General features: G+C 42.0%; 1 protein-coding gene across 1 annotated transcript in view; it reads left to right on the top strand.

Moving 5' to 3' along the window:
• The window catches only part of ACSM1 (acyl-CoA synthetase medium chain family member 1), a 48,490-nt gene that overhangs the window by 22,682 nt on the left and 11,248 nt on the right, over positions 1–14,560 (top strand). Inside the window, exons 3-9 of the mRNA XM_004750268.3 lie at positions 1,009–1,219; positions 3,480–3,687; positions 5,493–5,633; positions 8,220–8,379; positions 9,237–9,316; positions 12,199–12,322; positions 14,167–14,247. Coding sequence (XP_004750325.1) covers positions 1,009–1,219; positions 3,480–3,687; positions 5,493–5,633; positions 8,220–8,379; positions 9,237–9,316; positions 12,199–12,322; positions 14,167–14,247 — 1,005 coding nt within the window. The remainder of the gene's footprint in view (positions 1–1,008; positions 1,220–3,479; positions 3,688–5,492; positions 5,634–8,219; positions 8,380–9,236; positions 9,317–12,198; positions 12,323–14,166; positions 14,248–14,560) is intronic.

The following is a 14,560-nucleotide window of genomic DNA, read 5'->3' as shown; positions in this document are numbered from 1 at the left end:
CCTGCCCTCCCCAACCCCAAGTGGCCAATCTGCAGTTTTCACTCATTGTGGCATCTGCCACTGTTTTCGACACCTCCAACCTGATATTCAAACTATGTCGCCGTTCGTATCTGAGCTCCAGGTTGAGTGAGGCAGAAACTAGTCCTGACAACCCAGAATACTGAAAAAAATTCTAGTCTTTTTTTCTGTCCCAAGGGAGGGGTTGGGAATTAGGTGGCTTCCTCCTAACCATATTTCACAACACCAGAGAGGGGATGAGGCAAAGGTAAGCAAAAATAACATAATATTTCTTACCATTTTCATTGTGAATTTCTGTTGTTTGGACATTTGTTGGTTGCTGCATATCTTTGACTGTTTCTAGAGTTCCTACAAAGCTATGTTAGTCTGTTGGTTACTTGATGTTTCTGTGAGGGGAAAAGGGTTACCTGGGTGCTTCCAGGTTTGCCTTCTTGCTTATTTCACCTCTAGAAGTAACTTTTAATTTTAATTTTTTAATTTTAAAAATAAATTCTGCCAAATATTCATTAATTAAATTAATCTCCAGTTCTATTGTGATAATAATGATAGTAATTTTATGAGCACTTACTATGTGCCAGGCACTGTCATATACACTTTACCTCTTTAAATAACTAATTTAAACTTTACTACCTTCTGGGAAGTATTGTACCCATTTCATAGATGATAATACTGAGGCACAGAGGAGAACCTACTGTCCATATGTAACTAAGACAGACACATGGGGGAATGAAATTTTAAGGTTTTAACAGGTGACATGAAGGCTATTCATGGTTTTATGTGACTCGGAGTTGGAGACAGTAGACCAGAAGAAGCTGGTTGGATCACACCCTATACCCAACTTTTCATCATTCTATAAATTCTTTAACATTGGATCTCAGTCCTTGAGCAACATTTTCACTTTAATGTGTCTATGGTAATAGATTGGCCAAATGAGTTCCTTTAAAGTTCCTTTAAAGTAGGAAGTAACACATGGTGTATGATCTTTACCAGGAGGGCAAGAGAGGTCCAAACCCAGCCCTGTGGTGGGTGAATAACAAAGGGGATGAACTGAAGTGGAGTTTCAGCGAGTTGACAGACTTAACCCGCCGTACAGCCAATGTCTTCACCCAGATCTGTGGCTTGCAGCAGGGAGACCGTTTGGCCGTGGTCCTGCCTCGAGTGCCTGAGTGGTGGCTGGTGGCCATAGGCTGCATGCGAACAGGTCAGTGACCCAAAGAGACACCAACAGACTTTAGATCTAGCCCAGAGCCAGCTGGTCCTGAAATATTAATATTCCCCTATCTTTTTTCATATTCTGCATAGACTTTTTCTTTCTCAAACTCCCTCAAATATTTTTTTTCCTCCTTCTCACTCACTGTCTCTCTCATACTTACACACCCTCAAATACAGTGTCATAACTCTTTAAGTCATCCATGCACACACTTTCCCCTGCACAATCTCATTTTTTGGTTTTAAAGATCTATCAGGTAATGAGCACTGGGTGTTATATAAGACCGACAAATCACTGAATTATACCTCTGTAACTAATAATACACTATATGTCAATTAACTGAATTTAAATTTAAAAAAAAAAGAAAAAAGAAAAAGAAAAGATCCATCAGTTCTTAACATTTTGCACTCCTCCTACACTGAGTCATTTAAGTATCAGTTGCAGACATTGTGACAACCATAAACACCAGATAAACACCCATAAGCAAGCACTGGAGTATTCATCTGCTATGATCCGAGACATTCTCCACACCTCAGTACAGCAGAGTTATCACACAAGACTCTAACACTGATACACCCATAGCCGAAATTCTTTTTTAGTCCCAATAGTGTCTTCTGTAGTAATTTTTTTTGGTTTGAATCCAAAATCCAATAGAGGATCATGCATCGCATTCAGTTGTCACATCTCAATATCCCTCAAGCTGGGCTTTTCTATATGACCACATTTTGGAAATGTCTAAACCAGTTGTTTTTGGAAGGTCCCACAAAATTTGTGTTTCTGACTCTTTCCTCAGGACTACATTCAGTTAAACATTTTTACCAGGAGTACTACAAAGACAATTTGCCTATCTCAGTGCTTTAATAAGGGGATACATCAAGTTGGTTTGTCTTATCATCAGTGTTATTTACAAACACCTTTGCAAGGCATCTTTTCCCTTTATAATTAGTGGTCTATGTAAGTAATTAGTAATCTATGTTGTAATATTTATGAGACTGGTTGTCTGAATAACCTGTTCTCCAGTTGTCTTTATGTGAATAAAGTGTCTTTATGTTCTGCACTTGCCTTTCACCCTAGGATTTGAGAATCCATTAATGATTCTTGATTGAATTGAATATTATTATGGTCGTTTTATAGAAGAATTTTTTACTTTATATTATTCTCCCTACATTTATTAGTTATCATTCTTTTGTGGAGATTTCCCTTTCCTTTTTAATTGCCTATCTATTTGCCTATATAATTTAGAATTCATGTGGGACTCATGGATTCTCTTTTGATGTGCTTTATAATGCATGTTCATATATTCCCTCACCAGTAAAATACTGGATTAATCCATCCAAGTCATGTGGAATGAAGAATTAATAGCAATGGCAGAGAGAGTATAGAGAAGCCATGTCATCTGTAGACCTAAGAGATGGCCCATGGGAAGTCCAGGATATGAGCTGAGCCCTCTGGTATAAGCAGAATTAAAGAGGGAGAGAAGCAAAGAAAGAGAATACTAAGGATGGGCAAGAGTCAGGAGAAGCCTGTGTGAAGAACAGCCATATTGAAATAGAGAATAAATTTGCAAGAAAGAAAAGTGGTGGGTGGGTAGTGTCTTCAGTGTTGGGTGGAGAGTATGTTGGTTTCCTGGAGAGAGGGTACAGGTGCTGGTGAAGAGAAGAAGAGTGGAGTGGGAAGAATCAGTGTTCTATAGAACCTGAAGTAGGAAGACTCAAGACAAGGCACCTGGTGGAGAGATTAGAACCCAACTCATGAAGACACGAACTAATTGTTGGTGATAGAAGATGGAAGGGAAAGCAGGGAAGTTCAAAGGATAATGTAGTTAAATTTAGATATGCAGAGTGAGTGAGAGGAGATACAAGATGACACAAGGGACTGACAGAGGAGGAGATGAGAGAGGAAAAATCTAGATAGTGATGCAGCTAATTCTGATGTCAGGGATACTGTCCTACTTACATTCATAGCCCCAGATCCTATGTAAAGTAGGATCCACCGTCTACTGGCTAGATCCATCTAGAGCAGAAGAGGTTAGGGAAGGCTTTTCAACTTTCATTGTGCATAGGAGTCCCTTGGAGATCTTATTAAAGTGAAGATTCCGATTCAGTAGGTTTGGGATGGGGCATGAGATTTTGTGTCTTAGGTGGTGTGGTTGGTGCTGGTCCATGGACCATACTTTGCCCAGCAAGACGCTGGTGGATTTCTATGCAGGTAACCCAAGACTGAAACCCAAAATTTCCTTTATCATTCCCAGGAATAGTCTTCATGCCAGGAACCATGCAACTGACGAGCAAGGACCTTCTCTACCGATTACAAGTGTCTAAAGCCAAGGGCATCATCACCACAGATACCTTTGCCCCAGAGGTGGATTCTTTAGCTTCCAGGTGTCCTACTCTGAAAACAAAGCTCCTGGTGTCTGACCATAGCTGTCAAGGGTGGTTGGACTTACGATCATCAATTAAGTGAGTTTCTGTTCTAATGAATGTGCTATCTAAGGAAGGACAGGAGAAGGCCATTCACTCCCAACCAGTAGGGGGAGACTCACCAGGTCTGATGGCCGAAACCTTCTCTTCCTAGTTTTGCTATGGATTTGCTGTGTGACCCCGGACTGGTTCCTTCCCTCCCTTTTTTAAAAAATTAACATATAATATATTATATATATTATATATATATATATAATAATATAATAATATATTACTATATATATATTACTATAATAATATATTACTATATATATATTCACCATAGCACATACCCTCCCCAATCCTTCCCCTTTCTTGGATGCAATTGCTTTATCTGTAAAATAAGGATATTGAACTTCCATGCCTCTATCACTAAAGTATTAGCATCCCTGTGATGTATAAAGTCAGAGGGTTGTTGTGTTACATCTTCCCTGTAGGTAAGGAATCTGAAATATTATGTTTATATTAAAAAATATATATATGAAGAGGTTGAGTGAAAGATTAAGGGATGAATTTTTTTTTAAAGATTTTATTTATCTATTTGACAGAGAAATTACAAGTACACTGAGAGGCAGGCAGAGAGAGAGAGAAGGAAGCAGGCCCCCTGCTGAGCAGAGAGCCCGATGCAGGACTCGATCCCAGGACCCTGAGATCATGACCTGAGCCAAAGGCAGCAGCTTAACCCACTGAGCCACCCAGGCGCCCCTAAGGGATGAATTTTTAAGGGAAAGCTTGAGATTGCAAGAAAAATTGAGGCTATGGCTGTCAGGTGGCTAAAGGAGCAAACACTTTCCATTTTTTAGGGGTTGCATACCTTTAGGGACACTTTGCAGGAAAAGTTAGGGAAGTGTTTGAGGTAAGTAAGACCACTTCTGCTTCCAAACCTCTGATTCTGTAAACCTTCAGGCATTTTTTTTGTGTCACCCATACACCATGCTGGGTTTGTTTTCTTGAAGTAACCCCTCAGTTTTTAAAGTCCTTTCCTTTGGCCTCAAAAGACAAATATCACACTGAAGTCACATCTTACACTGGATTTTAAAGTCACACAATTAAATGAAAATGGTGTGAATAAATATTCTCTAAAATGCCCTTAAATGGCCAAAAGTCAATATGGTATCATATTGCACCAAGAGTCAGAGTGTCCTGGGATCATTTGCAGTTTCTCTGATCAAACACCATAGAGAACTTGCATTTATGAGCCCAAGAGACTCTCAGTCTAGGAGAAACCCCCAAGAATCAAGGCACACTGGGGCACCCTAGGGATTGTACTTTCCATCTCAAGCTTACACCAGGGCGAATGTACATGGTTATGGGGTAAAAGTCCTATTAACTTGGTTCATATAAAAAACAAGCTTAGCAGTGTGACTAAGAACACAGTTTGGGGTGTATTTGAATCCTTGGCTACAGGTCTTCAGGCAAGTTATGAAAGCCTTTCTGAGCCCCAGTTTTCTAATCCACAGAATGGGCACAATAAGAACAGTACTTGCCTTTTAGGTTTGGTCTGAAGATTAAATGAGTTGTTACTTGTAAATCACTTAGAGCATTGCCTGGAAGGGCTGTTTCAGTGTTTGTTACATGCTAAACAATCCATTTTGTTTCCCCTCTTTTTAAAATGAAGAAATGTCAGTCAGCTTACTCAACTCACTCTCAAGCTCCATTTGGTTCCAATACCAGGAGAACTGGTTTCCCCTCCAGTGTTAGATACCTCCATTTTTCTGACTCCAAGCCTCATATTGTTCCTTTTGCTTCTCTGGATGGAAAGAGTAAATATGACTTCTCCCCTTTTGTACTGAATCTCTTTGCAGATCAGCATCCCCAGATCATACCTGTATTAAGTCAAAGACCCTGGACCCAATGGCCATCTTCTTCACCAGTGGGACCACAGGCTTCCCCAAGATGGCAAAACACAGCCATGGATTTGCCTTGCGATCCTCTTTCCCTTCAAGGTAGGAAAGAAGTCATTGACTTATGAGCTGGGCCGCAGATCTGGGGTGGTGTGTGCATGTGTATGCGTGCATGTGTGGGTTGGGAAAAGATCTCTAAGCAGAATTGACCTTATCCTGCTTCTCCCTTCTGTGCTCTTTGGTTCAGACTGATGAAAATCTGAGAGGTAAACATTGAGAATCCTAACTATTTGCTGACAGAGGCCTCTGATGACAAAGGAGGCACATTATGTCCTGCCTAAGCACCTTGACAGGAGGTGTGTAGGAGAGCCAGTTTGTCTCTGTCAGTTAACTCAGGGTTTGGTAGGAAAATACAGAATGAACTCACAATGTCACCTAAACAACAGGTCCTTCCTTCTCCCCATTTATGGACAAATGAAACTTGAAATTACCCAGTTATGAGCTGTTAGGAAAAATAATACCTGGGACCAAGCCACATCATGACCCTGTCCCTGATCTAGAACAGTCATAGAGGCTGAAGCTGTAGCCTTGGGTTAACCATTTAATCAATTTATTTTTTGTTAAGATTATTTATTTATTTATTTATTTATTTAACAGAGAGAGGGAACACAAGCAGGGGAAGTGGGAGGGGGAGAAGCAGGCCTCCTGCTGAGCAGGGAGCTGGATGCCAGACACTAGGATCCTGACCCAAGTCGAAGGCATACCCTTAATGACTGAGCCACCCAGGCAGCCCCATTTAATCAGTTTTTAAACAGCCTCTTCTCCTTTCCGCCCTTTCTCTAGTGAATAATATTCAGACCAGAACAGATGCTGTATATTTTCTAACTTATTAACCAGATCAGAGGGCACCAAAAGTTTTTTGGTAGGCTGTGGCTAGCTGTGCTGATGAAAAGTTATACAATGATAACTGAATAGCAAAACCCTGGAGTAATGGGGGTGGGAAGAAGGGAAGGGCTTTCTGTGCACTCTGAATAACAGGAGCAAAGGCACAAAGATATAAAAAGTAATGTTTATAAACTACTGAGATTTGAGGATGGCTGGTGCTCAGAGTGTGGGGTAAGGTATAGTTGGGAGGAGTGAGAAAGTAAGCAGGGCCCAGATCCCATAGGATCTCATGGGCCTTGGTGTAGAGTTTAAAGAGTTTTTTGTTTGTTTACTTGCTTGTTTATTTGTTTTTGTTTTGTTTTGTTTTGAGAGGGAGGGGAGGTGTTGGAGCCATGGGACATATTTTAGCAAGGGAAAGACCTGATCAGGTTTGTGTTTTGAAAAGATCACATGGCAGCACCTGGGTGGCTCAGTCTGTGAAGCATCTGGCTCTTGATTTTGGCTCAGGTCATGTCCCAGGGTCACGAGATTGAGCCCCACATTGGGCGCTGTGCTGAACGTGTAGTCTGTTTGAGATTCTCTCTCTCCCCCTCCCTCTGCTTCTCCCCTCTTACTTCCTATTTCTGCATGTGCACACTCTCTCTCTCAAGAAGAAAGAAAGAAAGAAATAGAGAGAGAAAGGGAAAGAAAGAGAGAGAGAGAGAAGAAAAAAGAAAAGGAAAAAAGATAAAAGATCACTAGCTGCAATATGGAGAATATGTTGGAAAAAATCAGAATAGAGTTAGATCGACTAGCTGGAGGGTCTTAGAATAATCCAAGATGGCAGTGGCTTGGCAAAGGTGTCAGAGACGTGAAGGAAGTTAACATATGTGAGATATTAGGAGGTAAAATGGATGGGATCTACTGTCTGTGGGAGTGACGTGGGAGACAAGAGAGGAGCCAGTCAAGGTTGACTCAGATTTGGGGCTTGGACAGTTGCATGGATAGTAATGACATTCGCTGAAATACAGAGAATACTGGAAGAGAAAGAATTAGTTGAAGGGAGTCAGGAGAAATTAGGATCTGGTGGATTTGAGGTGCCTGAGAGACACCCCAGAAGAGATGTTCAGTGGGTAGGGAGTCCGACGCTGAAAAGACAGATTCTCCTAGCTAGTAAATTCTTGCGGGTGAGCCAACCTCCACTCCACCTTTCAGTTATTGCCTATTGTCTGATTGTTTCCAGTCCTTTGCCAAGATAGAATATTAAAAATTAAATCCCTCTCTCTTTCTCTCCCTTTCTCTTTCTTCATCACAAATGACAGAAAGACCAATCTAAATATCTTTAAGCCAAAAAAGGAGTACAGGAATTTAATGGATCCTGAGACAGAGCACTCCAGAGTTTGGCTTCAGACAAAAATAGTTTCCAGATTAGGTTTTCATCTCTCCATCTGTCAGCCCTGTTTCTGCTGAGTTTTGATGGTATTCTCAGAAACACTTATTATTCCTTGTTATCCCCAAATGGCTGCCAGCATTACCTGGGACTGTATCAGTAACAGAGTCAAATCCAAGAAAAGAGCTATAGATTTGTCCCATATTCCCAGTCTTAAGGATCATTATAACTAAACCAGTTGAAGGCACACACGACCAGAAAATGGGCTTTGGCATACTCTACGGACGTGCTATGGATGTGTGTCTTGAGCCCCATTTAAAAACATGCACTGAGAATGAGTGGTGGGTCGCCACCTGAAAATCTGAGTCCCCAGCCCTTGATCACATTCTCTCATGGTCAGTCACATAGCTGAGGTCACTGTATTTTGGAGTTAGCAGGAAATTTCTGCAACTGAAGACATCTGATATCTTCTGGTGCCATTCGGACACGGGCTGGATTCTGGCAGTCTTCGGGTGCATTTTGGAACCATGGACAGCAGGGGCTACACTCTTCATCCATCATATGCCCCAGTTTGACCCCAAGGTCGCTGAACAGGTAAGAACACTAACCTTCCAGTACTGAGAAACTCCTAGAAGAAACTTACGTTTCCAACTCAAAAACCGGACCCTGCTGAAAAAATGTGATTTAGTTGAGGGTCCCCTATGCTGCTTTCCTAATGGCACATGGGAGAAGAATGAGGCACAAACAAGTCAGCTGTTAAGAGAATGGGAGCAGAGAACCACAGCTGGAAGGACTGTCACCCCAAACAACTCCTCAATCCTGAATTTATTAGATACCTGATAACAAAGGAGAAGAAAAGAAGATTATACATTAGCCATCTGTCTAATAGGTAAACAAGAAGGAGTGTGAGTCACATGTTGGTCACAAGCTTTAGAGGTAAACGAAGTAGACAAGAAGAGAAGTAGGGTGTGTCTGGGCCAGCAGCATGAGATTTGTAATTTTGCAAATGCACTTAAATGGATTACCTTAATATGTGGCTTTCTCTGAGGTAGGGGAGACAAAAAGGGAAGTAGGGCAGTGTTCCACCCTGAGCCGGCCAAGGTTCCTAGCCGTTGGGCTTCAAGGATGTGTATCACCCCCTCCGCCAGAGGCCTGCTGCTTGTACATGTTTTTCTCAAGGTCATCTTTAAGCATGCTTGCAGGACAAGCATAACTTCTCATTAGTTCAAGTTATAGTTTAAGCAATGTATTATCCTTACTCTTCTTGCTTTCACTCAGCAGTGCCTAATGCATGCCATGTACAAAATTTATGCTCAATATAAGGATAGTGAAAGAATTAAATAAATAATGGGCTCTCATTAGAGGGGAGATCAGAATTAAAATGCTAATAATTAACTGATATTTTAAGTCTTTACTATAAAAATGCAATTTCTTCTCTCCCCCTTTTCTAGATGTTGTTCAAATACCCCATCACCCAGTGCTTTGCTGCGTCAAGTATATATCGAATGATTCTACAGCACACTTCTACCAGGTATATTAGAAGTGGTGGTGGCTGGTCATAACAATCTTTGGGAAGGAATTAAAGGGATCCAGTGTACCATGGTCTATTTTTAACTGTGGTTCTTTGACATGTGTGTGCTTGTGTGTGTGTGTGTGTGTTAGGTAAGTGTTGGTGGTGATAATTAGTTTATTAAAGCAAGACTCCAAGATCCAAATGAAAAACACTCAGTAAGCCTTCCATCATTGTGAGTTTATTCTTTTTTAAACTTTTCTCTTATAAAAGGTCAAACATACAGAGTAAGACATAAATGAGTAGAGGCACCTGGGTGTCTCAGTGGGTTAAGCCTCTGCCTTCGGCTCAGGTCATATCTCAGGGTACTGGGATCAAGCCCCACATTGGGCTCTCTGCTTAGTAGGGAGCCTGCTTCCCCCTTTCTCTCTGCCTGCCTCTCTGCCTACTTGTGATTTCTCTCTCTGTCAAGTAAATAAAATCTTTTTAAAAAGACATAAATGTATAAATTAATGAACTGTTGAAAAACACCTGTGTCACCACTCACCTGACTCACAAAAATAGAATATTGCATGGGGCGCCTGGGTGGCTCAGTGGGTTAGGCCGCTGCCTTCGGCTCAGGTCATGATCTCGGGGTCCTGGGATCAAGTCCCGCATCGGGCTCTCTGCTCAGCAGGAGCCTGCTTCCTCCTCTCTCTCTCTCTGCCTGCCTCTCTGCCTACTCGTGATCTCTCTCTGTCAAATAAATAAATAAAATATTAAAAAAAAAAAAATAGAATATTGCCCATACCCCTGAGATCTCTACATAGCTCTCTTTCTCCTTTAAAGAAATTTACTATCTCAACTTTTATGGTGTTCATTTCCTGTTTTCTCTGATAGTTTATCTCCTAAGGAAATATCCCTAAACAAATTATTATATTTTACTTGCCTTTGATCTTTATGTGTGTAATCATATATTATTCTGTAATACCTGGCTTCTTTTTTCAGCATTAGGTTTTAAGATGTGTCTATGTTGCTACAGGTTGCTATAGTTAATTTTCATTGCTATATAATATCCCATAGTATGAAAACATCATGATTTTTTTTTAAAGATTTTATTTATTTATTTGACAGAGAGAGATCACAAGTAGGCAGAGAGGCAGGCAGAGAGAGAGGAGGAAGCAGGCTCCCTGCCGAGCAGAGAGCCTGATGTGGGACTCGATCCCAGGACCTGAGATCATGACCTGAGCCGAAGGCAGCGGCTTAACCCACTGAGCCACCCAGGCGCCCAACATCATGATTTTTTTAATCTGTTTTACCATTAATGGACAACTTGGATAGTTTTCATTTGGGGACTATTAGTGATTAATGCTGCATTGAATTCTTGTACATGTATGCTGGTACATATAAGCATGCATTTCCGTAGTATTTTTCTGGAAGAGGAATTGCTAGTTTACACTTAATATGACATTTTACCATGTGATTTTCCAAAGATTGAACCAATTTATGCTCCTGCTAGCAAGATAGGAGAATTCCCATTGTTTCATAACATTGGCAATATTTGTTATTGTCAGAATTTTAAAAAATTCTGTCAGTCTGACAGATGCATCATGTTCTCTTACCGTAGACATTTATTTTTTCATTTCCCCATGTTTGCCGGTTAATTTTAGCTAAACTGAAATATGCTCTTTGAAATGTATGGGCATTTATTTATCTTTTAAAGAGTGTGAGATAAAAATGGCTATTCAAAAGTCAGAGTGACATGTCTTAAATATAGAATTAAAAAATTTAAGTGTTCTACGACTACCCTTATGAAACTAACTCTGAAACACAGTTTTGATTTTATTCATGAAGCCTCAAACTAAAACAGAATCCTCAAACAGAATCCAACGATTCTGTTTCCATCTGTATTTAAAAGCTCATATTAAACTACTTTTTGAAACATTCCTCAGATGATGATCTTTGTCCAAACCCAGTAAAAATATAACCAAAACATAGCTAATCAGAGCATCAGAGAATCTGCTTGTTTTATCTACTTTGGATAAAGCTGCAGAAGGATGAAGACGACGCCCTCAGTGAACTCAACCCTCCTGCCCTTGACTTGGACTCTGGTGTACCAGGACAAGGGATGAAGATAAGAAGGTGAACCAGATGTCTGCTACCTCTCTCATCCCCAAGAGATTACCTGGCTCAGCCCAGGCCACCTGGTACTCAGACCTCAATCATGTCTCCCTACCTCCTTCAGGGAATCCATCATTATTTTGTGGGTTTTTTTTATTAGCAGAAAATTTTATGGGGAAGAATGAAAAAGAGGATTTACGTCATGCAGTGTACCTACTACTGATGTTCACAGCTGACTTTAATGCTCTCTCTGAAATTCTTTCTCTCAGGGCTGCTACTGCAACACTGTTTTCTTTTCCTGAACTCGCCCCAGTCTTTCTCGATGTCCTGGGCAATTCATTTCTACCCTCTAACTTGCATCCTCTGCTCACAAATAAAGCCCTTCAATTCGCATGACCCTACTCTTCAGAGAAGGCAATGCAGTTCTGTTAGCCTCCTAACATGCTCTTAGGATCTTATCCCCCACCACATTATGGTTTATGAAATACCCCTTATAGCCATAGTGAATGTGAAGACAATGTCTGATCAATACATCTTTGCCACCTTTTTATGTCAGCTTCCAAAGTTGATCCAAACCTTTGATCCAAACCCATTAGCCTCACCACCATCACCTACCCCTTGCCAGGAAATGAGTGACCTCCACTTGGCTTTGACCAAATTGCCCAAAAGACAAGTAAGAACATGAGAAAGCAAAAGCATGAGTGATCCAGATGAAGAGACTCTGAGCTCTTAACACTCTGGGCCTGGGGCAGAGCTTCCAAGGCCTGACTGCAAGTTCTCTTGTCACTCTGTCTTCCCTGAAGTCTCAGGTTCCCCACCCTGGAACACTGCACTACTGGCGGGGAGGCTCTGCTGCCGGAGGAGCAAGAGGAGTGGAGAAGAAAGACAGGCCTGCTGCTCCATGAGGCCTATGGACAGTCAGAAACAGTAGGTAGATGTCCTTTCTGGGTCAGTCAGGATGTGCTGAACTGCTGAGCCCAGCAGAAGAGCTGAACAATGAATGTGCGGAGGCCCCATTCTGCTTATAGCATTGCCTGAGGCCAATGGGTGGCTTCAGATTTCTAGGCTAGTTTGCCCCAGATAAATTTGCAAAAAGACAATTCACAACTCATCAGTCTGTCAGGAGGCCAATGTACTGAAAAGTATTGGACGAAACCTTAAAAGGGGTCTAAGGATGTGGTGCCACCGTCCCTGTGATCATGCGCTCTAGGGAGCCCAGAAGGGGTGGTGGGTTGGGAGGTTCTCTCCAGTAACACAGAGGCCCCCATCTGTAAGTCCTGCCCACTTCACCATCACTTCCTAGAGTGAAAATCACAGGGAGCTAGGAGCTGGCCCCAGCAGTTCCTTTCTGGGTGTTTTTATGGACAACATACAGGTTTGACTGTGGGACACTAACTGGTGTTGTGGAGGGAGCAGAGACTTTCTGTACGTACCAAACACACACACACACACACACACACACACACACACACACACAATGTATGACTCCCAAAGGCATCACTGAGCAGCCAGGTGGCAGGGCATTCAGAGTATCATGCATGTCTTGAACCACAAAAACTTTATCAATGATAGTAGGGGAAGGGACAGGTATCTTTCCTCCAACACAATTCTGAAGCCATTTCTGTCATTGGGTAGAAGCACTTTCCCCGACCTCCTTGTTTTCCCTGTATCTGGGAGAGGGATGACTACCATTTCAGGATCTGGAGGCAAATGACTATTTTAGCCTCAATTAACTTACTTTTCTGACTTCTTTGCAAAAAAAAAAAAAACCATATATGCTTTTAAATCATCAGTTAATTGATCTTCTTTGAGGCCTAAGAAATACTAAGACTCTAGTTTTGTCCTTGGATGATTCATGTTTCTATTTGGACAAGGAGGAAGGTGGGTTGAGAACTACACTATGCCCACGACCCAGGTCCATTGGCAACAACAGAATACTTCCTAATACCTGGACGGTGCTTAATTTCTAAAAGTGTTTTCATAGCTACTGACTCACTTGTGGAACATTTCCCACACACCTGCACCATGAGCAGCAGCTTAGCAAAGGGGGAAAGAGCTTTCCTTCTCAGGAATTCAGACGCTGGTTCAAATCTCAGCTTGCCAATTACAGGCTTCAAGACTACAGGCTGAGCATTGAACCTTCCAGAGTCTCTGCTTCTCTGCCTCCAAATTCGAAATATAACCCAATCTTGCTGAGGTGTGGTAAGGGAAATGAAAGGAAGTGTAGAAAACTCTGGGTACAATGTTCAACCCCTTGTACATGCTGACCTTGTAATTACTCTTGTTTACACTGGATGCTGGGATAGTAGAGATGTTTGGGGCAATCGTGGGAACACCACAATCTGAATATTCTTGACACAGCTCTGAGTCATTGAGACAGGGTTCCTGTCACTGTTTAACAGCCTGAGTCTGTTAAATGATTTTATGGTCTTCCTCTAGCCATCAGACACACGTCTGACATACAGTGGGCATATAACACCTCATATTACATGGCCACAACACCAGGATCTTCACTTGCTTCTTTTTTGGCTCCTCTCACTGGACCTGGTAGCCCCAGGAGCTAGCACAGGCCCAGTCCATGTCAGATGTGGTTAATATCTGCTGACTGGAGTTGGGCCAATGCCTTATACCTAGAATCTGGGCTTTCTAGCTTCCCTGTAAAGGCTCCACACCAAATGACATGAGTGGGTGGGGATGCTGTGTGTGGTTCTTGATGCTTTATAATGAGCCTGGATCTCTGACCAACCCCATTTTCTTTCTTTTGTGAATAGGGAATATGTTGTAGCACTCTCCGGGGAATGAAGATCAAGCCGGGTTCCATGGGGAAAAGCATGCCCCCCTTCGATGTCCAGGTCTGGTCCTAAAGGCATTTGCTGGGAGCAGTTAGAGCTCAGCTGGAATTGGACAATTGTGTGACACCAGACGACCGAACCAGCTGTGCCCTCTCCACCCCACCCCCCACCCCCAACCCCAGTTGCTGTCCTCTCCGCTAGAAGCCTCACACATAACAGATGGCACCAGAGCACCTGAAGAGAGCACTGGCAGCTCTCTCCATCAGCTGGTGCTTCTAGTTTTTCCTGATCTGTGTTTTCTAGCCTGAAGACACATTTGCCGTGTCTGCATATCCATGAGACCAATAGACCCATAACTTGGGTTTCATCATTT

The sequence above is a fragment of the Mustela putorius genome, unplaced genomic scaffold, assembly GCF_011764305.1.
Source record: "Mustela putorius furo isolate JIRA1106 unplaced genomic scaffold, ASM1176430v1.1 tig00004007_pilon_pilon_pilon, whole genome shotgun sequence".
In the NCBI taxonomy this organism is placed as follows: domain Eukaryota; kingdom Metazoa; phylum Chordata; class Mammalia; order Carnivora; family Mustelidae; genus Mustela; species Mustela putorius.
This window is presented reverse-complemented; position numbering and strand designations above follow the sequence as displayed.